This window comes from Strix aluco, chromosome 7 (genome assembly GCF_031877795.1).
Source record: "Strix aluco isolate bStrAlu1 chromosome 7, bStrAlu1.hap1, whole genome shotgun sequence".
NCBI classification, from domain to species: Eukaryota; Metazoa; Chordata; class Aves; order Strigiformes; family Strigidae; genus Strix; species Strix aluco.
The window spans coordinates 21,338,202-21,362,517 of record NC_133937.1 but is presented as its reverse complement, the minus strand read 5'-3'; the positions used below and the strand labels follow the sequence as shown (position 1 = coordinate 21,362,517).

General features: G+C 41.7%; 2 protein-coding genes across 2 annotated transcripts in view; one reads left to right on the top strand and one right to left on the bottom strand.

Annotated features, from left to right (window-relative positions):
* Positions 1-24,316, bottom strand: part of WDFY4 (WDFY family member 4) — a 148,656-nt gene that overhangs the window by 38,695 nt on the left and 85,645 nt on the right. The window contains exons 44-47 of the mRNA XM_074830845.1: positions 13,729-13,877; positions 12,478-12,598; positions 9,969-10,054; positions 8,472-8,534 (exon numbers count right to left, since the gene is read on the bottom strand). Coding sequence (XP_074686946.1) covers positions 8,472-8,534; positions 9,969-10,054; positions 12,478-12,598; positions 13,729-13,877 — 419 coding nt within the window. The remainder of the gene's footprint in view (positions 1-8,471; positions 8,535-9,968; positions 10,055-12,477; positions 12,599-13,728; positions 13,878-24,316) is intronic.
* Positions 311-5,693, top strand: LRRC18 (leucine rich repeat containing 18). The gene is made up of 2 exons (XM_074830847.1): positions 311-420; positions 4,801-5,693. The coding sequence occupies exon 2, from the start codon at positions 4,835-4,837 to the stop codon at positions 5,618-5,620; it is 786 nt and encodes a 261-aa protein (XP_074686948.1). The 5' UTR covers positions 311-420; positions 4,801-4,834; the 3' UTR covers positions 5,621-5,693.

The window sequence follows — 24,316 nt, the reverse complement described above, 5'->3', positions numbered from 1 at the left end:
TGCTGGAACCAAACATTATGCTAATGATCTCCAAGGACCTAGCATTGCTGTTGCTTAGGAACAGAAGTTTCACAGACTGTGGAAGGAGAATTGAATAGAAAGACCCGGGAGCTGGGGAAGTCCTTTTTGCCACTCCTCCTCCTCACTCCCACACACTCACATACATAAGTTTCTTGAAGGGCTGCCATTTTCTGTCAAGGAAGTACGATTCAGAATTTGCAGGACTGTGAAAAGGAAACTCTCTTGTGCTCCCTGCTCACGAGTTTGTTTACAGACTGAAAGACTCGCTCATTACTTGAGGAGTAAACAGAGGACAACTGCACAGTAACAGACCATGAAGGCTCATCCCACACTACTGAAAAAACCAAGCAGCTTGTGACATCAATACCTTGCCTTCTAAGTCTTCCTAGCTGCTAGCCGGTAAGATCTTATGCAGGGGGGCAGTCTCACAAATTGTTAAGTTGAAACAATATTTTTGTTTATTCTTGGTGGGCCTTGGTTTTATAAGTGGCCTTGCACTGTGTGATAGCACAGTGGCTCTGAAGTGATCTAGAAAAGTAAGAAAATTAAGGAATGAAACCTCTCTCTATTTATTTGCTCATGGCAGGCTTTAATCTAAACTTGCCTGTTACCAAGAGACTGCATTTCAGATAGTCTGTGAATTAATCTCTCTTCCACAACAGGTTGTATCCAACAACAAAGAAATGGTAACAGGCTTGTAAGCAGGGAAATAGAAACCTGCCCTAGCTGGAACTGCTTGGCTTCATGCAAAATTATTCGCTGTACGGATGCTGGTTTTAAGCTTTATATGAAAGTATGTCCATAGAGCTATTCCTTGGTTGAATTAGAACGTGTCACCTCACTGCCTTCCTGCCCCCAGAGAAGTGCAGGGCATGTGTAGCTCTGCTGGGCTTGACAAGCCTGCTCTGCAATATGCAGACTTCCAGTAGGAAAGACAGAGGAAACTCTCCTCACAGACTAGTTCAAGATGGGATCAAGATGGTTCTGTGCAGCTTTGGGTGCAGTGAAGTAGGAAGCAGCAACCTATGGGAGGAAAATAACAGGCAGAACCACTGAGAAGGAGGTCCTGAAACACCCAGACAATGTCACAGGCAGAAGGCTTGTTCTGTTCCTGCCAGCCCTATGCTGAGAAAGGAAGAAGAAAGGTTCAGGTAGAAAAGACTGCATCATCAGGGTCCAAATCTGTATTCTTCTAGGACTGGATCTCCTTCTTAGGTGTCCTAATGGCTTATGCTACAATGGGTCATGACTGGACCCTGTGCAAGTGCTTAATTGCAGACAAGAAGTAATTTCCAACCCTTCCTTGCCTCCGAGAGACACTGACAGTCCTCATCCTGATGCTCGAGTCTGTTCCCTCCCTGCAGCTCCCAGCAACACAGAGCACCACAGATACCGTGATGCGCTTGACCCACATTTTCTATTCATTTCTGTATCATGTCAGCCCCAAAGCTCTGGGCCTGTGAAATGCTCCTAGAGCTCTGGGGTTAGCCCTGGGCTTTCAAAAGCCTAAACCAGACCAAAGATTTCACTAAGTGTGGGTAAAAAGGGAAAGAGTTTTCTAGTCAAGATTCTCTTTAGCGAGACCTTGTCACAGAGAAATGCAGCACCCCTGCCCACAGGCAAAGGCTTTCCAGCAACTCAGGGTGAACCTGGCAGTGGGGTGACGGTTTAGAGAAAATGAATAAAGAGAGTTCCCTCTTATCATAATTTCTTAGGTAATAGGGCAACACATGTACCTCTCCCTCTGCTATCCCATCCACTGTGAGCATGAGATTGAAGAGGCATAATTAACATTTACAGCAAGGAGGGCTCCTGTGATTCCTGAATTTTTAATATCAGTGGCTACAGAACTGGAGCCCTCTTATGCAGAGCTAAAGAAAATGAGACGTGGCTAAGTAAACTCCATTATCTCCAGCTACAGCCCTGTGAAACACTGATAATTAGTTTACAAGCATGCAGAGACAAGAGGGCTATTCACCCCCTTCAAGCTGTCTGGTGCTCGGTGTTTCTGCAGACCTCTAATGCTAATCCCTATCTTTGGGACTGCAAATCACCTTTTTGTAAATTTGAAACATGGCTCCAACTTTTAAGCCAAAGGAAATGGTAATTGGAAAGCGTGATCACTTCCTAGGGACTCATGTTTTCCTGATCAGTGCATCTTAGAGGTCCACAGTAGCATTTTAAAAATTCTGACTAAACAAGGCAGTTAAATCTCTTTGAAGTCTGGGCATTATCCAGTGCATCATACAGAGAGATCTGTCTTCAGGAGAATTACACTGATCTGTTTGAACTTCTTAAAAATCTGAAAGGTCCAGATTCAAACTTTGTAACAAGTTGGCAAGGGTTATTGACAGAGAAGTACCCAAAACCAAAAGGCTAAACTGTACTGTTATCCTGACAAGCCTCCAGCGCTTAACCTTGTACACCAGGCTCCCTCTAGTGCTCCCAGGCACGCACAGCACGGGGGGAACCACGAACCAGAATTAACTAGATGGTATTTTTAAGAAAGGAAACTGTTCTGGATCAGTGTTCCCCTTTGGATTTTAAATGAAAAGTAATAGAAAAAAAATACTAGGAACTGACAAAATGTTTTCTTTCTGAGAGTTTTAAAGATGTTTTAAAATGCATTTTAAAAGAAATTATCATTTTGAATTTAGAAAAAAATATGTATTTTTTCCTTGAGGCTCCGTTTCATTTTTTTAAAGGCATACTGGGCTGAAAAGATTCACTGATCAAAATGCACTGAATGTTTTGGTCGACTCACCCAACACAAAATTCAAACAAAGATAAATTTGGACCCAAAAGTCACCAGGTTCACATCAATTGCAGGAAGGAGAAAGTCTATTTCCATCCATCCAAAGTGTAAGGAATCTTTCCTGCAGATCTTCTTCTAAAGCATGGCAGTCACCTTCTGTGCACCAGTAAGGGACTCAGGGTGTCCTGTACCAGCAGCAGGGCTCTGGCATTTCCCATGCAGCTGAACTTTATCTTCACAGAATTGCCAAAAATTTGATTACATCAAATCCTTAAAATGAGTGAATTGTGATTAAAAAAACCTGTTGTTTTGATCTCCAGAACCTTCTACCCACTCCTGAGCAAATTATTTAAGCTAACATCAACAAAGGTGGAAAAAGTGCAGTCTATAGTACAGAAAGAACAGCATTGATACTGCCCCTGGGGCACTGTAAGGTTAAGTACAGCAAAGAGTGAGAGGCCTTCAGATATAATGGTAATATGGCCCTGTAAGTACAGGTGAGACACAGAAACACAGGAGTGACAGACATAGAAAGACTCAACTGTGTTTATATATTTTTATGTAAAATAACAAAGATTTAATTTTGGAACATACCCGCAGGGCAAGTCTGTCCCCACTGTGCTACTTCCAGGATTTTCTGAAGCATCTGTCTCATTACAGAGTTCCTGAGAGGGTGGGTGGTAACTGGCCTTGCTTTTGCATTATTTTTGGCTATGGCATGTAATTGAAAGATAACTAAAATGCCTTAGTTGTAGACTGAGCTTCCCCTTCATGTATTTGCACATGATTAATGAGTAGCCAAAAAGCCTGAAGGGTCTGTAATGAAGCCTTTCTAATAGGGAAATGTATTGTAGACAAATCCATATTTTGTCCCAATCATTTATCAAAGCTGCGATTTGACTCTTCACAATTAAATGCCAAAGCACCCAGACCATCCTGAGATTAGCCAGCTGTAACCCATACTGCGCTGTGGCTGAGAGGGACATTGTCATCCATTTCCAGGGAATCAGCCTATTTTCTTTGTCACTAGCCATAATTAGCAGCTGTATTTGATGACCTTCGATTAGAGAGATATTTCACCAAACCTGAGTCTACAGCAGACTACTACTCATACAGGCCTCAATTCAACAAGCATGTAACACATGCTGAGCGTCAGTATGAGTCAAAAGTCTGACCAGAACATCTACATGCATTACTTTGAGGGCAGGGCACCTTCACAGTGGGAGTCCATCTATCCCACAGCATGGATGGTACGACAAGGTTAGAGTATCCAGAGTCTGTCCTTGAAAGCACAGGAGACACTTGGCAAGTCCTGGTCATTAAGCAGCACTGACACAGACCCTCTGTTGCAGTCTGCCCTGCAGGTGACGCATGAACTGCGAGCCGTCCTGGCAAGTCTGGGAGCCCACTATGTTCCTGAGGTCCTGGTTAAAAGAAGACTCTTAATCATTTGCTTTAAATATTTAATCTTTCAATAACATCCAGAGCCCACATTCAGGTCCAGTAAACAGGATGTTTAACCAAGCTGACAACAGATGCCAGGCCTGTAAATAAGGTAACCTGTTGGTCTGGTAGAATAAGTGCAGTTTTGGATAGTTTCTTTCAGTGCAGTCCTTAAAGACTGGATTGAGACGCACAACATGTTTTGCTCAGGTCCTCCAACAGCTCATGAATAACAACACATTTCATTCAGTTTCATTACATGCTGAGCTCAAATCAGTATCTAGGGATGAAAGACAGCAAATTTCTCCCACTTGTAATTTCACTCTGTAATGCAATATAGGTGTTACAATGCAATAAAATAATATTGTAAATTATTAGAATTTCATCTACTCAAAACACTTTCAGGAAGAACTCTCAGAGTTGCAGCTTCAGGGTTCAAAAGCCCTGACCTTAAAAAAGACTTCTGAAGAGTCCGGCAGTCACATGTTAATTTATAACTATGTGATTGTTTTGTTTTTAATTAGGGAGTAATAGCCACTGCTTTCAAAGGCTTTACTGGAGTTCCCATGCTTTATCCACAGAGGCTGGTGTGTCTGTCTGTCTCTCAGTGGAGAGATGGCCAAGGGGAAAGCAAAAGATCAAAAAGGGAAGAAGATCACCTTGAAAATTGCCAAAAATTCCATTCGGATATCTTCTGATGGTGGGCGCCGTCTTGACTTAAGCAAGATGGGTATCACCACCTTCCCCAAGTGCATTCTGAAACTGGCTGACATAGATGAACTTGATTTGAGCAGAAACAAGATAAAAAAGATTCCAAGCAGCATCCAGAAATTCCAGAAACTGCGCTGGCTGGACCTGCATAGTAATAAGCTCGAGGAGCTGCCTGGGGCAATAGGTACACTTCAGAACCTTTTCTACCTGAACATATGCAACAACAAGCTGACCACCAAAAATCTGCCAGAAGAATTGAACCTTCTCAAGAACCTGCGTATTCTCAACCTTGGCTTGAACTGTCTTGACAGTATTCCCACCAGTCTTGGGGCCCTGAAGGAACTTAAGGAGATAGGTCTCTTTGACAACACCCTGACCACCATCCCAAACAGCGTGAAAAAGCTCCCCAAGCTCAAGAAACTGAATGCAGAAAGAAATCCTTTCCCAGATTCAACAAAGAAAGAGCATGCCGACTCCATTAAACGCATACAAACGCTTTACTTAGTACAAGAGAAAGACCTGTGCTGTTCCTGCCTGAAGGTGTGTCAGGATGAGAGGGACAAGCTGAACAAGTTAAAGAATGGGACACCTAGCCCCTCAAAAAAGCCAAGTTTCCCTTTACTCCTCACACCCAATTCCTTTGCAAAGGATAACCAAGAAGAATGGAGATTAAGAGAGAAGCATCCCTGAAATATACCAAGGCACTCCACAGGCCATGTCCCATGAAGTCCAGCCCAAGCTAATAAAAAGCTGACCTCCTTCCTCCTCCCTTTACCTGATGTTCTCTTCCTTTAAAGACCTACCTATTTTTAGAAGCGGCACATCTGTGTGGTCTCTAAAACAAAATCCAAAACAACTAAAACAGATGTAAAACAGAAAAGGTGTATTTGGGAAAGGAATGACTATTTCCATCTGGGCCTGTTCCTACAACTTGTTTTCCATGTTTGGGTTTGTTTTGGTCCTTTATGTGTACACGTGTCCAGTGAAGGAATATTCAAAAACATAGGTTTTTCTAGTAACTCCACTCCCACCACTGAGCCCCAAACATCAGTTCATTATCATAGGGTGAGACACAGTTAAACTAGTCTCAGTAAATACCATTTGGAGGAAAAAGAACAGATCTGGGAACCTTCTGCTGCTGGTGGCTGCCACTGACCCCTCAGAGAGCCTCAGATAGCCACTGTCAGTGTGGGAACCATGAGCCCATTCCAATTCAGCAGAGGCAGCAGACACAAATGTTATGCTCAGGAGTAACTAAGCAGTGCAAACACAATGCTTAGAGCTAAACAACTAGTGATCCTATTTGCCACCAAGGGGTCAGACTCTGCATACGCGAATTCTCTGGGATTTTGGGTGCTATACCTGGGTGCAGTGATTAACTTGCACAACACAATCAGCATCCCTACCTACACTCATTGTGTTTTGTATGACTCTCAGTCTCCCTCCAAGGAAAGTACAGAAGGGAGAATGTGTAGGGAAAAGGTTGCTCTTAAGGGTCCTGGGCATATCACTTAGGCAGTGACTAAGAGAGGAAGAGTCACCCTCTTCCATGATCCAAGAGTCAGAGAGTGAGCTGATGAAATCAGGTCTGATGTCCCCACAGTACTTTTAGCTTTCTGTTCACATGTGTGCATGCATGTGTACACCTGAGCACACACATTCACTTGTCCAAATCACATCCCTAGAGCAGAGATTGCTGACAGCCTTCAAAGAGCAATATACAGGTACAAGCAATGAGCAGATTATAAAAAGCAGTTAAGCATGACACAAGAAGAGGTGCTGCTGTGGCCATAGTAACATATGGTGATGGCAAACATTTAAGTATATTTAAATGAAGAATAAAGTTCCAGGGAGAAAGTACTCAGTAACAGCCCATTATAATTTTTTAAATGGCTATAGTAGAGCCTGGGAGTCAGAACTCCTGTGTATTACTCCTATGGACTAGGTGGAAAAACTGATATGGGGTTTCCCAGAAATGCTACTACCTCAATGCCATATGATACATCAAGCTTTCAATTTCTTCTTTCCATGCTTCAGCTGTGCAATTATTAATAGTGTGTCTGGGGAAAGAGCTTATTCTGGCCTGCCTCCCTGTCTCAGGTAGGGCAGGAAAAGATTAGATGTTATGGAAGATGACGACTGTCCCCTAGATGGGGAAGAAGTCCCTTGTGCTGCTCTTGAATTTTTCTAACTCAGAAGTGGCTCCAGAATTCAAACAAGGGAAAAGTAAAATCATCAGGTCTTCAGTCCTTCAGTTCCCAGACTGGAGCTTGGTAAAGGGAAGCATGCCCACTGGGTCATTTTCTCTAACTTCCCACTTAAGCACAACTTTTCTGGGATCATTACTTAGGCAGTAGCACTATCTTATGTTTATTTTATTTCAGCTCATGCTCTAACATGGCCCAGCCAAAGCTGTGCCAAAGGCCCCTCACATTCTCAGAGTCCTCTCTCAGCCAATGCAGTAAAACTGAAGGCAGAGTGTTACAGGATTCAGGACAGGCTACTTTAGACCTGCTTCAAACTCTGAGACGAAACATGAGTTAAGTGTTTCTCACAATAATCACAAGCCCAGTTAAAGCCCAAAGTTCCTGCAGCCGTAGTGCATCTTACCTCAAGACATTCCCATCTGTTGAAGCACCCAGCAAGCACAGGGAAAGGAAACCCTAGGGTGAGTTATTGGTTGCTCCACACAGAACAGACATCATGCTCCATAGAGTCAACCATCACCTCTGACATAGGTTAGGCTCTAGCGAGAGTTGGCTGCATACTGCACTGATACTTTTTGCAAGCTGATGGCTGGTACTCAGGGGTGAAAACGTTCACTTACAAGATAGGTAATAATTACAACAGGTAGAGTGAAAATTAAAAAGAAGAATACAGCTGACACAGGCCACAGCTCATAGGGGCAATCTGCCCCTCAGGTCTCAACAGTATTCCAGTCTCCAGACAATCATTTCAGAGGACACCAATTAGGCACCTAGGGTTGTGTTCCTCAGATATCCAAATTGAGAAGAGTTACAGGTATGCAAGTAACTCAAGGTCAGCATGGAACATGCTCTCAATCACCTCTCACTAGGAGAAAACTTTTTTTCCTGCAGTTCTAAATCTGAGAGACAAGAAGTTGGAATCTTCACTGCACAGTTACTATAATATGCCAAAACATCCACATGTACATCTATTGCTGTCTGCCCTAACCATGCAATAAAGAGGACATTACGCAGAAGCATTATGGATTAGCTCTAACCTCACCTCACTGACTGTCTCTTTCCCACACTAACCATCTGTGTAGAGTTTGCCAATAAAGTCATATTAAGGAGGTAATAATTATTAATCAACTATGCACAGTCAGCTACTTAACATGTTCTTCATGTCTTCATACTGTGGATGCTGTACACTAGAATGCTTTTTGGAGTTCTGGGGACACCTCTGAATCTTTAAAATAGGGGACACAAATATATAAGTTTCTAAATGCTTTTTTTAAGGTGAACTTATTCACACAATTTCACTTATCTACAGTTATTCAATGTTTCCTATGTTTTACCTTATATTCAGGGACTCTTCTGTTATCCCCTTTGGCTTCAAAGCAGGTTGGAAAAAGCAAAATCTATAGGAGATATGAAAGGTCACATTATAATTATTTAAATGGGTATCTGTATGCATTACATATTTATAGAATCTATATCATGTCCTGACAGCAACTTTCTTCCTGAAGGATGTCACATCATTTCACTGAGACTCTGACCTAGGACAAAGCTGTAAGACAACACAGCAGAAGCATATTTTTAGTATTAAGGAGTTGCCTGTGGGTTTCCTTCCCAAACAGGACGTTAAAATGATATATAGGGCTATGAACTTATGATCAGGTGGTTTAAGGTTCCATTAATTAAAGCCAGAGAATGAGAAGCCACTCAGACATTTATCTAGCAAAAATGGCAGAAAGGAATACCAACCCAGATCTCAGCCATTCCTATTTACTTTCACTGGGGGTCTATGACATCACACATACTAAACCCTTGAAATACTTAGGTTTGGTAATCTTCAGCTGAGTGGCAATCAGGCAGCTGAGGATCAAAACCTTATCTTGAACTGCCTCTGAAAGATTCCCCCAAGAGATATTTGTCAGAGCTGAGACACAACAAAGATAAGGGCTAAACAAAGCAGCTTGTTCTGGTCCAGAACCTGGTGATTCCAAGTAGTGACACTATGCAGCCAGTTTAGAAAGGAAGAGTAGATAAATTTGCATTGACTTTTTAAGCAATACTCCATTAGAAACTGTTCACAGATTTCAGGAGCAGAAGGAACTACTATGATTGTTTAGAAATTAACAGCACCAATCCTCAGTTCAGGCTGCAGAATTTATCACAGGAAGTACTATGTAGTGAGGTATTTTTCCTGCATAAAGGACAGTGAAAGTAAACCTGATACAAGGGCTAGAACTGCAGTAGGGAAAAAAAAAATGAAAGAAAACATAGTGCAAATTCATCACTTCATAGTGTTACATTCAAGTTTCATCAAACAAGACAAACACGTAAGGAGAAATTTTTTTAAACAAAAATTCCATTGTTAAAAGTTAACTTCACACCAAAGATAAAAGTCAGAGAGACAAAAACAATTTATTCATAAAGAATCTAATGACACTTCATGTGTTGGAATAAAGCAGTAAGAAACCTTCTTTCACCCGGTACTGTGAGGTGAGATGGAGGTGGTGCTCAGTGCAAGGAAGCAGCACAGCTACAGCTGCAATTTCCTGGGATACAGAGACATACAACACACCACTGAGTGCTAGAAGAGTCCTACACATGCATTAGCTCCCTTGATAAATCAATGGCTATAAAATGCTCTAAAGAATTCACAGGTCAGCAAAAGGAAAATTTCGTAGCTTTGCTTAAGTGTAACCTGTTAAAGACCAAGGAGCTGCAATTTAAAAAAAAAAGCCCCTGGGGCAGCACAAGACAGACATCTGAAGCCAGAATAAATAGGAGCGATAGACCAGGAGTGTCACCTGGGTGTTCACATGTTATTATGAAGTAGTGATTACCTCTTAAATATCTTATTTCGGTCACTGTCATGGAAGACAAGAAATCTGGAGTAACCATTTTTGAAGAATACTTCCAAGGCGATCTCCTGGAAAAGGTAAATCATTTACAGTGTGAAGAGCTGCAGAGCAAAGCCTAGTGCTGCAAAGAGTCCGCCATGGCCTGTCCAGTTCTTCAGGGCTTTACAAAAAAAAGGCCTTGACTTTGTATCAAGTGTGAAGAAGTGTAGCAAAATATGCCTAATATTCCCAATTTCTCCAACTGTAGGAATGGTCCTACTGGGTCAATGAGGAGTTCAAATGCTTCTCTGAAGCAAAACCAAACTCCAAATATTGGCTTCATCACCTGCCTCCTCCTGCTGCCTTTGAAGCATTTTTATCCTGAAATCTCAGTGTGATTAACAAGACACTAGTAGCATTAACTTCTAATTAGGTGAGAAAAGTAACATGGAGAGGGGATTCTAAATAAGAGTTTCTTTTAGAAAGCAACCATACTGCTTTCTAAATGAATAGTGATCTCAACAGAAACATCAAAATAATTTTTCCTGGACAGAAGCAGCAGAGGAGGAAGGGAAGTTTATGACATTTCTCACTGAATAATCAAAATTGAAAAGTTCATCCCCTTTCTTCCACAGTCTCCATACATTGTTATGTTGGGCATTTGCATATAATCCTAATATTTACTCAGTGAGTGGTCATTTTTTCCCCAAAGTCAGTCAAGTAAAACTATAACATGTAGTGTCGGGGAACCCAGACATGAGTTTCTGTCCAAATGTGGCAGGTGTAGTGCAAACTGAGAAAAACACCACAATGACAACTGCCCTCTACATGACTCACAAATGAAGTATAAAGCAGAAAGGTAATATGAGAGCAGCTATGACAATAAACAGCTTGCAACATTTGCTCTGAAGCTCAGCTTTCCAAACCAAATCTGCTCAAGTGTTGCCATTGCAAAATTGGGCCATGGGGTTTCACAGTGCTTTGCTCTGAGCTGGGCTATGTGCATGAACAGGAGATCAGCTTTCTGAGGCCCAGTAGCTGCCTAAACAGTTGATCCACCTGTCCCATGGGATAAGCACAAGGAATCGGTTTTCTTCTTCTTCTGCAATACTTTTTCAAAGCAGTTTGTGGCATGGAGTCCCAGTGCAAGAATTTGAGAGCCTGATATAGATACCTGAGTTTTCAGTTCATTAATTGAAACAAAGCAAAAATAACAAAAAAAACCCCCTAAAAAACTCACAACCAAAAAACCACAGAAAACCGTCAAACCATCAAGCCCCATCCTTTGCCCCAGGCCCATTCAAAGACTGTTTTTACTCATCTCTATTTTTCACTTTGGTTCACAAAAAACATTTCCATTTCACATGTTTGAAAAAATCCATGCATACAGACATGTGAATATATGAGAAGGTGACAAGATTCCACTAGCAACTTTGATGTCATTCACAAAGCAGAAGAGGTGACAGTTCTGTTGCTCAGGTTGCTCACCAGTGATGTAAGAAAATAAGCTTCATTCAGTTACTCAGAATAAGACTTAACATTCTTACACATGCTTGGAGAGTGACCTAACCACTGGTATACGCTATATCCTGAAGCAAGTCTCACCTACTAGAACTGTCCATTTTGCATAAATAATTAAATATAAAATAAAACAGGGTTGAGCCATGGATGAGTGCCATACTACATAAGACAATTATTAGCCCCATTTTCTTCAACTTTTGAATTTTTCAAATGACTTCTTAATTCTCTGTTGAATCTCAAACCTCTAAAAATGGATTCAAAATAACAGGTAACTAGTTATGGCTGCTTCAGAATTCCATATTTTTGTCAAACAAAATCTGTGAATTACTCTTTAGACTGTACCAAACCCCTCTAGAACAAGTACAGGCTCTGGTGCTGCAAGGAGCTCTAGCTACAACTCTTCTGTGATTCTCATCACAGGGTCATCTAAACCAAACAAAACTAAAAGGCTACTAGGCCACTGATGATGAGTAGCTTCTGGGTAGTACAGCTGAAGGCACAGAGGATTCAAATCTCTGCTCTGACTTAGGATTCATTTACTGACTCACATGCACAACTTGAAAGTTATTTCAAGTGGCTCAGGGTAAGCATATTACACATACCCATAATGCCCTGATGTCCAAAACTACTGAAGTCTGTGGGAGCTGAATATTACTGAGTGTCAGACACTTACTGGAAGCTTCCATCAAAACACAGGAAATTGACTTCAAGTCTTATTTTCAAAAACACTGAGATAAACTGTGAAGAACATTGTTAACCTAACAACTAATAAGCCAACCACTCCAGTGAGAGTGCTTAAACACACTGGTGAATATGGGGAGGAGTTTGTGTTACCAAAGGCTAATGAAGCAATGATGGGAGCAAAAGCATTTTGGGACTCAAGCAAAGCAACCTCAGCAGTCTTAGTAAAAATTGTTCAAGTAGTTTTCAGTCACATGTCATTACTGCTGTTGCAGCTTTCCCTCAAATGACCAAGCATGTTAGTTCCTACCTGCAGAAGAAAGCGCATCAGATGAATCTCTTTTATATCATGATACGAATAACGGGAACACTTCTGGTCTCCCACAGCATGATCTTTATGACATAAGTTGAAAATGAATGGATCACTGATGCTGGAAGAGAAAAATATAAAGGAAGAAAAATAAATTTGAATCAAAAAGATCAGGAGAGACCCCACAAACATCCAAGGCCTCCCTAAAGAAGAATAGAAATTCTAAGAGATGGCAAGTTCAACTGGGTCATACATGAATTGAAAACAAAGCTAAATACTGAAGAGAGATTTTATAGTAGTTCCCAAAATAAAATAAGGAGCTTGCAGAGGCTAAGGGTAGGTTTGGAATTATTTCAGTGCATGCAAATAGGCAGACAGCAATGTTTTGCACACACTGAATTTTGAGAAGCAGCAACAAAAGGAGCTGGATGGGGGTACCTGAAAGCCTGGGTCAAGGGCAAGCATTATAAGGACACACAGCTATTATAATCAGCAATTCATTGGAACTAATAATTAAGTAATTAATTCATTATTACTTTAGTTATGTACATGTTCTGCAATTGCTATCTACAGCCTTGCCCATAGCAAATCCCTTAGAAAAACAACTTAAGCTTTTATCAGACCTAGTCCAATCAGTCCTTAAGTCACCTGATCAGATTGACTGATATTGGACTTAGTAAGAATCGGATGCAGAGCAGACAGTCAGGGAGTAAAAACACTGAGTTACACACTGTCCCACTGGGCTTTGCACATGAGTACACAGTATGAGCAAAGAGCAAAGTCTAACAGACTCATTTTCAGTATTGATCAGTTTCAATAAATCATGAGTCAGATGATAGCAGTGTGCCAAATATTAATTACAATTCTGTCTTGGAGAAACAAACAAAAAACTTATGAGACAATGAAGCTAAAGGCTCTTCTAATGACTGTTCCATATGAATAAAAGATGGGAGCCAATCAGAAAGAAACATTAAGAACACTTTAAAAGAATTGAAAAGCAGCAATGTTTTTGTTAGACTGCCCACCACCTCCATCTGTTGGAGATGGGAGTTCTTGTACCTCCAAAGCCTGTGAACAAGCACCTATGTTAGTTATGCTAAACAATTCTGTGAACAGATGGAAAGGATGGCAAACTTCTTGCTGTGCTAATATCCCTCCTGAAATCCGCTCAAAGTCTGTGCAAATTCTATGTATCCATATGCCAATACTGAAATTAATCAAGCAGATCTCTGGAAGGAAAGAATGACTCACCTGGACAAGCAGTGACGGGTACAGTAGACTTCTTCTAGAGGGGATAACACAAAGCACTCGCAGATGTAAAAGTGCTCTTTGCCAAAGAGCAGCACTCCTTCCAATGCTGTATGCCCCTGCACAACTGCCACAGAGCACTTGAATGTGACCTAGTATGGAAGCAAGCATAAGGAAGCCAGGAGTGGGTAACACAGGCAACAGTGACAGCAGGGAGCAAGACCCAGTGATGCAGAAGGACATATGTTTGTACCAAAACAGCTGCCATCTTGACTGGCAATTCTATAGGGATGCAGCCACAAAATCACCATATGACTGACAGTGCATGCTTCTGTGGTACTAGTAGCGGGAGGGTCTGATGCCCTTTTCCCCCAGTAAATCTGTTCCTTCCTCCTATCTGTGTCTATATTTAGCAACATCACTACAGAACATAAAGAGCTTGCAAATATTACAGGAGTTAGCACTACAAAACTTTTTTAGACAGCAATACTTACTACACAGGCAGGGGGTTGAAGCACTGAGGAAAGAAGTGACTTACACAGCATCATACAGAAAAACAGTGGCATATAATAAATATCTGTATACAGAGAAAAGACGAGTACTTTTATTTAGATCCCAGTGAAACCTATACTTGAAAAAATCCTGCAAATAGATCCCAGGGAGCAATGAGCAAGGAAAGGATCTAATACTCTAGGTATCTATCTCACCATGACCAGCTGAATCAGCATACAGCGGATTGAAATCTCAGTAACACAAAACCCCTTGCATTGGCACTTTTCCTTCCTATGTTATACAGAAGGCCAATCAAAATATATGAATCTATGATTCTAGTTGTCTTAAAGATTTAGTTAAACATTCTTGAATAGTTTAAAAAAACCTCCCTTGGCATCCTAAGACTCACTTTCTTTTTCCTTCTCCTGAGCAAATTAACTTGGCCCTTTAAATAGAGGAATCTCTAATCCACACATTGGGAAATTTTCAGCAAAATAGTTCTTCAGTCATATATGCCAGTTCATAGAAAATTTTCTTGAGAATTGACCAGTTTTGATAAAGAAAAAAAAAAAAAATCTTTTTTTTCTGGAGCATTTTCTATGGCTGAGAGATGGTATAGAAAGAAAACAGACCAATACAGAGACCAGAAAAGACCAATGATCCGGAAAGTTGTATGGGCTGTGGGAAACTTAAGAGTCCTGATTTTAAATCAAAGCAGTAATTCGTTGCAAAGAATTTCCCTAACATTTAGAGGCATGAAGTTCCTTATTTTTCTTGTCAGTTGATTTAATCTTCTACATATACTCAGCTCCAAAAGAGCAGTCCACTGGTTAGCGCAGTCAACTGGGAGGATCAAGGTCAACTCACTGCTGTGCCCAGTTTGGACCAGAAGTTTGAACCATTATCTCCTACATTCACAGGGAAGGGGCAGGAACTAATCATCAGCCTATTAGCCCAGTCTCAGATGAAGCACCCTCTATTTGCAAAAATCCCTTCAAACATTTACACTGCAACAAAACATTAATGGTCCCAAAATCTTCAAACACTAATACTACCTTATACACTAAGAAAACTGCTCACTGCAGAGCTCCCCCTGTAAATCAATATAATCCTGAACTACATACAATCCAGAAATCAGTGTAAAATTTTGCAAGCTGAGTCCATCTGAAACTGCAAGGACCAGAGTGCTGCATACAGAGGTATTAGATCTGAGAGGTATTTACATAACAGAAATTTGTTGGTTCAGAAATATAGTGCAATATTCTTCAGAAAACTGATTGACATGTCTGAGAAGTATCGCAAAGTCTGTTTTTTTTCTTAACATCTCAATGACCTTACCTCCACCAAACTTCATAAGAACAAGGGTCCTGTATTATTTTTCCCGCATGCAAAAATGACCCAGAAATAGCACTGGTTCTACTACATCATGTAAAGTCTACATGATGATATGTAGAGCAGGTATGGTTCTCCTTTGCTTTTTGCTGTTGTTCCTATCTCACTATTTCTGGAACCAAATTTACAACCTTCCTTGTCTCCATCCCAAAATACACATAGTCTAACTCAGGCCAGCTGAAACAGAGCTGCACTGCTACACAAGCTTTCAGTCTTGGATGCCAGCATAACATAAATAATAAATTAATAAATAATTGAAATAAAATCTTGTTACTACATCTAATTATTTTTTTTTTAACTGAAAAGCAATTTTTTTACCAGCAAAATGGGGGGGGGGGGGGGTTCATTTTGAAATCACTTAGTGGGCACAGAAGGTTGCTTTCAATCTGGATTTAAAAAAAAACAACCCTGGAAGATTTCTGTGGGTAATTTTTGATGAAAATCCCTTCAATCTCTTTCTCTTTCCCCTCTAAATTATTTCTAAGAGGAAGATAGCATTTTTCCATCATCTCTCCTGCAGATCCCAGAGGAATGCCTGTCTCTGCAGGGATATGCCAACCACAGAACTCTCTGAACTGGAGTGCCTGCGTATGTGTGTGCCATTATGTGGTTAGAGGCATGTATGCTTGCACTGAGAATACTGAGGAATTCTGCTCACATTAGTGAACCACAGGGTTTCCTGAAGTAATTAAATAGCAGAAAGATTGCTTCTTCCCAAAAGGAAGGTAACTGAATATTGAAACATTAGGCAGTTGTGTAAAATAGCTAAATGGACATGAAGTTGAAATCCAGACTTCTAAGAAATTCATCTCAGCAAACCCAGTCCATATGCCAGACATCATGTGTGTGGTGTTGGGAGGCACATGGATTGTGAAGGGGGCCTGCTCATGATCACTAATATGGTTTGGCACAAATCACTTTGTTACTCCACCTAAGGCAGGACGAGAGCATATTAGCAGGCCTTGAGAGGGAAGAGAGCATGTACCTCTTTCTCAAACCTTACACTCTAAGCCCCAGTACACTCTGTCTTCTGTACAACCCAAACAATAACAGCCACCAGTGCCAAATTCATTTCATCAATTTTATGTTATCACCCTCAACAGAACTAAATACATCTGCACCGTTAGAAGTACTAGAGCCCTTGGGCTGAATCAGTTGTTCTCATCTGGAGAATGAGGCTCATTTTATTTCAGGTGAGTAATAAAGATCTGACAAAGAGGTGTACTAGAGAACCCCCACCAGGACGACAGTCTTGTGCCTACGGTCTTGCATTGAAACACCAAGCAGCCTGAAATTATCATAGATTAAATAAAAACTTTCCTTTTCTGTCAAAACAGAACAGAATCCAGTTCACTAGCCACTAGAATCATTAATCAATGAAGCAAACATGACATAAAATAATTGAATAATTACCTTCTAAGGTATTGCCCAAAGCCCTGAATCTCTCGATTGCTCTGTTCATTCAGATGTGTGAGGGAATTAAAGCTAAAGGTGTGGTATTTATTTTTTCTTGTTTTTCAGAAAAGCTATTTGTAAATGTTCCAGTTGCATTTAAGCAAGTAGCCATAAAAGCATATCTGCTCTGGAGCTCAAGAGCCAGACTTCCAAAGCAATTACATGACTGAAGATGCAAACAGTCTTTACACAGTTTTCAAAAACACTGGAGGAGGTTAGCCATCTATTCCTGCAGACTCTAGTGCGTTAGCATGGCCTCTCAGGGAAAAACACAATGCAAGGAAATTGAAGTCACAAAACCATGTCACAGGAACACACTCACCCACACCACACAATCTCCTAAGCATAGCATTTTTACAGAATAAGAACAAAAGAATGGCTACTCCAAGTCAGTTCAGAGGTCCATCTAAACTATCCTGCATCTTAGTAACAGAAGCTTACAGAAAGAGTATAAGAAACTTGCTAGGTATGGAGTGATTCTTGATCTTCATATACCTTCTCAGTAACCAGTGGCTTAGTGACTTCCTGAAGACCCTTCCTCCCCCTCATTGTCACATTTCATGTTTCCCTATAAATACTCACAGATGCCTCTAATCACTTGCTCAGCAAAACCTACAAAACCTCTGCATGATACACATAAAAGCAACACATTCAGGTATCTGAATCACTGTATCAAGAATCAGAGATGAAACCTGTAGTTATATAGCCTTTCTGCGCTTTTTGCTGTATATTTAAGCATCCCAGGCTGCATCAGCTACAAAGGACCTGTTAGTAAAGTAGGGTCAATGTTATATAGGGTCACAGAGTTTAAAATGACTAGGAGTACATGAAATCAAATACACGGCTTTCACAATTTTTGCTAGGGAAACAGATACATGTTATCATGGTAAGCGAGAGCAATACAGGTCCACCTCTCTGCCACTCACAAGACCTTTCCTGCAATGATTGTTAGTTTACTTGTTGTTGAAGTCTCATCTTACTTTGAAACCATCACACATGTGTCTCATTAATCACAATTTAAGAATATGTGACAGGTTGCTTCACTCTCTCCAGCTGCTCAATGACCAAAGGAAACTAAATCTGCTTGACCTAGTCTTTAGTGGTGGGGGCTCTAGGCTCAAGTTTGGTCACATCTGAACTGTTATAAACTTTGGATCAAATTTTTTCTGCTCAGACTTGAGTGAAACCATTGCAATCACTAGAAAGAAAGCCTTGTGGTCACAACTTTTCTTTAGAAAACCCAGGACACGTTCCTTTTTTGCAGGCAGCTTCCACTCACCCTCCCTCCCTTACTCCAATGGAGCAAAAACCCCATGTGGGAGGTGCTTCTTCTGTGTGGACTTCTCAGGTTTTAACTTCTCAAATGCTGCAAGGAAAGAATATCAGATATTTGGGAGAAAGGGAGGGTGGCAGGAGAAGGTTCTTGGCTTGTATATGATTGTGGGCACTAGGACTGCTCTTTGTCCTTGCTTTCTGTGATGAAAGTTGCCATCTGTTCCAACCCATCACCAGTCTGAGAGGCTGGCATCCCTTAGCTGATGATAGCATCTGGAAGACACTTCTAATAGGATTGTGCTCATACCTCTTGCACACCCAGACATCTCTGCCTCACTCCAGACTCCTCTCAAACAGAAAATGCTGCCAAAAACTAATATGAGCCCTTAAATTTCCCCTTAGGCCAGTTCACTCAGGTTCATGCCCTTCCCACTGGCCTCATGAGTCTCTCGGGAATAACCACAGCAAAGTCTGCCTGTTTCTTTCTCCACTGCATCATTCTACAGAAAGTACCTGTTAGGGTATCATCTGTGCTTGCTTGAGGTGGCAGTCAGGGCCATGGGGTTTGTCAGGAGCTCTGCAGAGCTCCAGGGAGGAGCAGCTACAGCCTTACAATTGAAAGATGTTTTTCATCAAGGTGAACACTAAAAAAAACCAACCCAGAAGCAGATACTAGGAGGTATCTATGGAGCACAAAGTAGTATGGTGAAGGAGCACATACAGAAGACATGAGATCTGGCTAAAGATGCTCTGGGGGTTTTTTTTTGTGACATTTACATCATGAGTCAGACCCTGTCCTTTGCACCTAGAAGCAAAGTTGTTCACTGAGCTGCAGTAAGGGTAGAGGAGCATGGGCTGGGAAAGGGGTTCCCAGCAGCCCCTCTACCACAGCAGAAACCCAGATAGGGCAAGTCAGAGCAGTAATCATCTGCAACACCTGTCTTCCTTCAGACACTCCCATCTGAATACAGGCAGAGTTTCACACTGAAAACCCTTATTACTGTTTAGCACTCCTTCCCGCAGTGGGGTAGCCATTAAAATCTCTGCTCCTGCAGCAGGGAGGGAAAAGGAGAAACTCAGGCACAGAAAAGGGAAATGGCTTGTGCCAAGGACCTGGCTTCCCAGTCCTCTGCTTTAACTACAACAGCTAGTCAATGTTCCCACTGTTCGCCAGCACATGTAAAGTTCTTTACTGATGCATCATCACACTGGGATGAAGTGTAACAGTGCTCCCATGAAAACAATCTGCCTTGGTGTTTTGCATTTTGCTCCCTACAGCTTCCTGAAGAGGGGAAACGGAGAGGGAGGTATTGATCTCTTCTCTCTGGTATCCAGTGATAGCACACATGGGAATGGTTCAAAGCTGAGCCAGGGGAGGTTTAGACTGGACATGAGGAAGCATTTTTTTATCAAGAGGGTGGTCAAACACTAGAACAGGCTTCCTAGAGAGGTGGTCACTGCCCCAAGCCCATCAGTGTTTAAGAGGCATTTGGTCAATGCCCTTAACATGCTTAGTTTTTGGTCAGCCTTGAAGTGGTCAGGCAGTTGGACTAGATGATCACTGTAAGTCCCTTCCAACTGAAATTATTCTACTCTATTCATAGCTGCGAGGTATGTACAATGCCCCTAAAAACACTGGCTTCACCAAGCGGATGCAGAGCTGCTGCTGCTAGTCCTAGATGATGAACAGCTGCTCCATCTTTCAGTCGAGGCTGTTCTTTAATCAGCTCCTTTCTCCCAACCATGGATCCCACTCCCTCTGATTTATGCTAGTCCCTTCTATTATTGTTTTTGGCATCTTCTGTGCTCTCTCCAGCCCCTCCTTCAAGGAAAGGCATTGTGCCCAGATTTCTGCTAGGCCATGCCCTCTTGTTAACTTCAGATTCATTACCCCAGCTGCTTGGATTTCTTACTGTCTCGAATGACTTGCTGGCAAACAGAGGTTTACTTTTCTCCAAAATTCAGAATTTCTACACCAAAACCATTCCCCAAGCCTTCCAACACTTTCTTCAACTATTACATGTTAACTGCACATTAACAACCTGGCAGGACTACTTTAGGCTTGTAAAGATCAGGGAGGCAATCTTGCAGTTGGGCCGTCAGTTTGCGGATATAGGAATCCAATCTCCCTGTCTCTGCTGGTAAACCAGGGTTATTTAAAGGGTTGGCTCTCGCTTTTCATAGGCAAATTGATAGATTAGGTCAGGATAGGTTCCTATTTGCATTTCTCTTGCAAAATTCTGCAACAGCACATATTGTGTAACATCACCCACATCACATATAACCTCTCCTCCCATGCCTATGGTGCGTACAGTTTCAGTATACTAAAGATACATGGAAAACATAATCTTCACCTGTACACACTATAACCAAAATGGAGCCTCAGCAAAATGTATAACCAAGCAGGCAGAGTATGACAGTTTAGTAACTTCTGAGGGGACAGCCCTGACAGCAACAGCTGTAAATCTGCTCCTGCAGTCTGATATATTAATCTATTGAATTACACACATTAACTTGCGTGCAGGAAAAAAACCCCACTTTGTGCTTTGGGCATATACACATAGATACTACTTTACACTTCTGTAACTACAGCACCAGTTCCAAATATTCATCAATGAGGCAACTCAATTCCCAGCCTTGAGTTCAAAGTGACATTTGTCCCAACCACACCAAGAGCAGTCCTTTTGTCCAGCTTTCACAAGTGGTCCCTGCAGGGCCATCTGTAAGGGAGGATGTGATGCAACAAAATATCTCCACTACCAGACTACCATTCTCATTTAGGCTGAAAAGAACTGCCCTAACCCTTCATCCCTTGCACCCAGACTCTTAGTGTGTGGGTGAGCCACAAACATCCACAACTCCTCTGAACACCCACTTCTTTATGTACCTCCATAGAGCCAAAACACAACAATGGTCCTCTGTACCTTGCATTTCGCCAGCACTGCATACAAGGTTTTTGGCTTTTAGATCTGCCTCTAGCAGATCACTGGAAGCTGATGAGGACTAGCAGAAACTGGTGCAGAGGATAGAAAGAAACAGGGAAAGAACAGCAAGGAGCTTAATATAACTGGAAATGACACTACATCTAGGGTAGGGTGATTGCAGAGAAGAGACTAGGACTCTCTGAGCAAGGGAAATAGGATGAGAACAAGAATCCTGAGAACTGGAGGTTGCACTATGTAGGGGGGGAGAATGAGGCAGATAGCTCAAACACAACAGGAACGTAGGGGCAGCCTAGAGGGGCAAAACAGCTGAGGCTAAATTTCAAATCAGGAAGGAAACTGTGCTCACCAGAACACAATCTCCATTCCAAATGCAGGGCTGGTACACATGGTGGAGGAGATTTGTGATTGTTTTGCAACCTCCTGGATAGGTCCATATCCAGGATCATAATATACTCCTAGTATCCCCTCCAGCTGCCACTTTGGCAGATGCCATTATAAAGGCCTGAAAGGCTCTAAAGGTGCTTTCTTCAGCAGATGTCAATGTGATACCTGCAACTTTCAGCAATTCTGCTGTTGGCCTGCTATCTTGGGAGGTCTGATAGAGGCTTCCATTTTCAAGCTTTTGGAATGTCACACAAAATTTAAGAAAGCGTTACTATGATTGCAAAGTCATATCCTCAAAAGTCAGCCTGAATTCAGCACCTTTGTATATGCATTATGTTACCATGTAACTACAGGATTAAATACTATTTTTTTCACAGAGCCTGCTCAGGATGGACATATTCTAGTGATAAATTAACACTGTGTAAGGAAGATGACTGGAGTCTATAGCATTCCTGCTAGCTGCAGAACACAGAAGGTGCATTTATATGTATTACAAGGATCCTGGCTGGAAGAGACAGACTTATGGTCAATACAACTAAGTACTACTTTGCAGGTACGGATTTTGATATACATACCTTTCACCCTATGTACTGGTAAAGCAGAAGGGATAGTCTTATGGTAAAATCAGCAAGTGATTATGTCATTAAGGGCTATAATTGCACAGATCTGGCATTAATTTCTTGATTTCTGGCATTTCCTAAACTCAGAGTGCTTGACTTTGATATCTGGGAAATGCACTCTTCTATGGGTAGGTTTATTGTGTAAAAAGGTGACAAAAAAGGACATATCTAAAGGCTGAACTTTGCATGGTCTGGGTGCTGTTCAAACACAGAGCATGACTGCTCCTTCACATTATTTGTCTCAACTTTCTGGGGGACTAACTATTCAGTAGCTTCCTTTAGCTTATAGTCAAACTATATCCATTTGTTTTCTCCTTCACAGTCCTCTCTCTTGCAGTCCAAGTGGTAAACTTATCTTGTTTAAATACTTAAAATTATTTTCACATGAATGGCTAGAAATGTTTTCTATTCTATTTTTCAAGCTAAGGTATAACAAAAGACTAGATTATACTAGCATAACAATACCCCACCTGCACCCATATTCTCCTGATTTAACTTTCTGAGGAACACACTCTGTCAATGCCAATAACATTTGATCTGCTGCTTCTGCAAAAATCCATCTCACATATCTGAGTATGTACAAAGGTATCTATTTAATGGTAATGCAAAAAAATAGCACTGGGTGACATTATAAAACAATGACCATTTTCCAGACAAGGGCTATCCCTGTGTTCCAGAAATCAATCTAGTATCTGCCAAAGCATCACAATGACTTTTCTGTGCAGTGCAGTAGGTAAGATGGTTCCAGTCGCCTGCTTAAAGTGCAAACAGCTCACGAGGCAGCCATTTACAAGGCAGGACCGCAGCGCACTAAGTGAGCGCAGGACAGCTAATGTCACCCCCTACTGCTTTTTTTAATACTTCTGTCAGCTCGGCAACACGGTGTCTGCTGCTGGAAAAAAACATGCCTGGCATTTCTGACAGCTGCCTGCGGAGTTACATGGAGAAGAGACAGACAGCCTGAAGGCTCAAAATGAGATCAGCACACAGAAAACATGCCTCACATTTTCATGCCTGTCTCCTTCTGCTGGGGAGAGATATGGGGGCAGGGGGAAAGAAGGAGGAGCAGGGAAATGAATTACGTTGTACAGACAGTGTACCAACAGCTCTAATAGCGTGAGGAAGCCATCATGTTAGAGAGCACAAATGTGATCCCTTGCCACGGGCAAAGCATAAAGAAAATTCGGCGATGGTATTGGGACAAAAATAAAATAATTAGTTCTATATCTATGTATGGCTATCACAGCACTGTGATGGCTGAGTTTAAATACTCCAAGTCTGACCCTTGGCTTCCACTATGGGATGCTGTCCTGGTTTCAGCAGGGATAGAATTAATTTTTCTTCTTAGTAGCTAGAATAGTGTTGTGTTTTGGATTCAGTACGTGATTTGGTATGAGAAGAATGCTGATGATACGCTGATGTTTTCAGTTGTTGCTAAGAGCTCAAGGACTCTCCAGCTCCCCATGTCCTGCCTGTGTGCAGGTGCACAAGAAGCTGGGAGGGAACATACCCAGAGCACCGGACCCAAACTAGCCAATGAAATATTCCATAACATGTCACGTCATGCTCGATATAGAAAGGACAGTTGGCCAGGAAGGAGGGGGTTCTCTCTTGCTCCTGGGATTGCAGTTTTGGGATCTTGGCTTTTTCAGGATTGCTAGCTGGGAATGGGCTGGATATCAGCCAGCAGGTGGTGAGCAATCACATTGTGCATTACCCGTTTGTACTTCCTGTTATTGTTATTGTTTTATTTCAATTATTAAACTGTTTTTATCTCAACCTAGGAGTCTCTCTTTACCCTCTGGCAGAGGAGGGTGAGCGAGCAGCTGTGTGGTGTTTGGCTGCCAGCCGGATTCAAACCACAACAGATGCTGGGTCAGCAGTGGGGATGATGCCACAGGAAGAAACAGGTACACTGCAAAAGATCAGAGAATGAGGCCAGGTCTATTCCTCATGACAAAATCTCTCACAGTCCTGAGGAAAATAGCTATGTCCAGTGTGTATTCAACATCAATGATTTGATTTGGA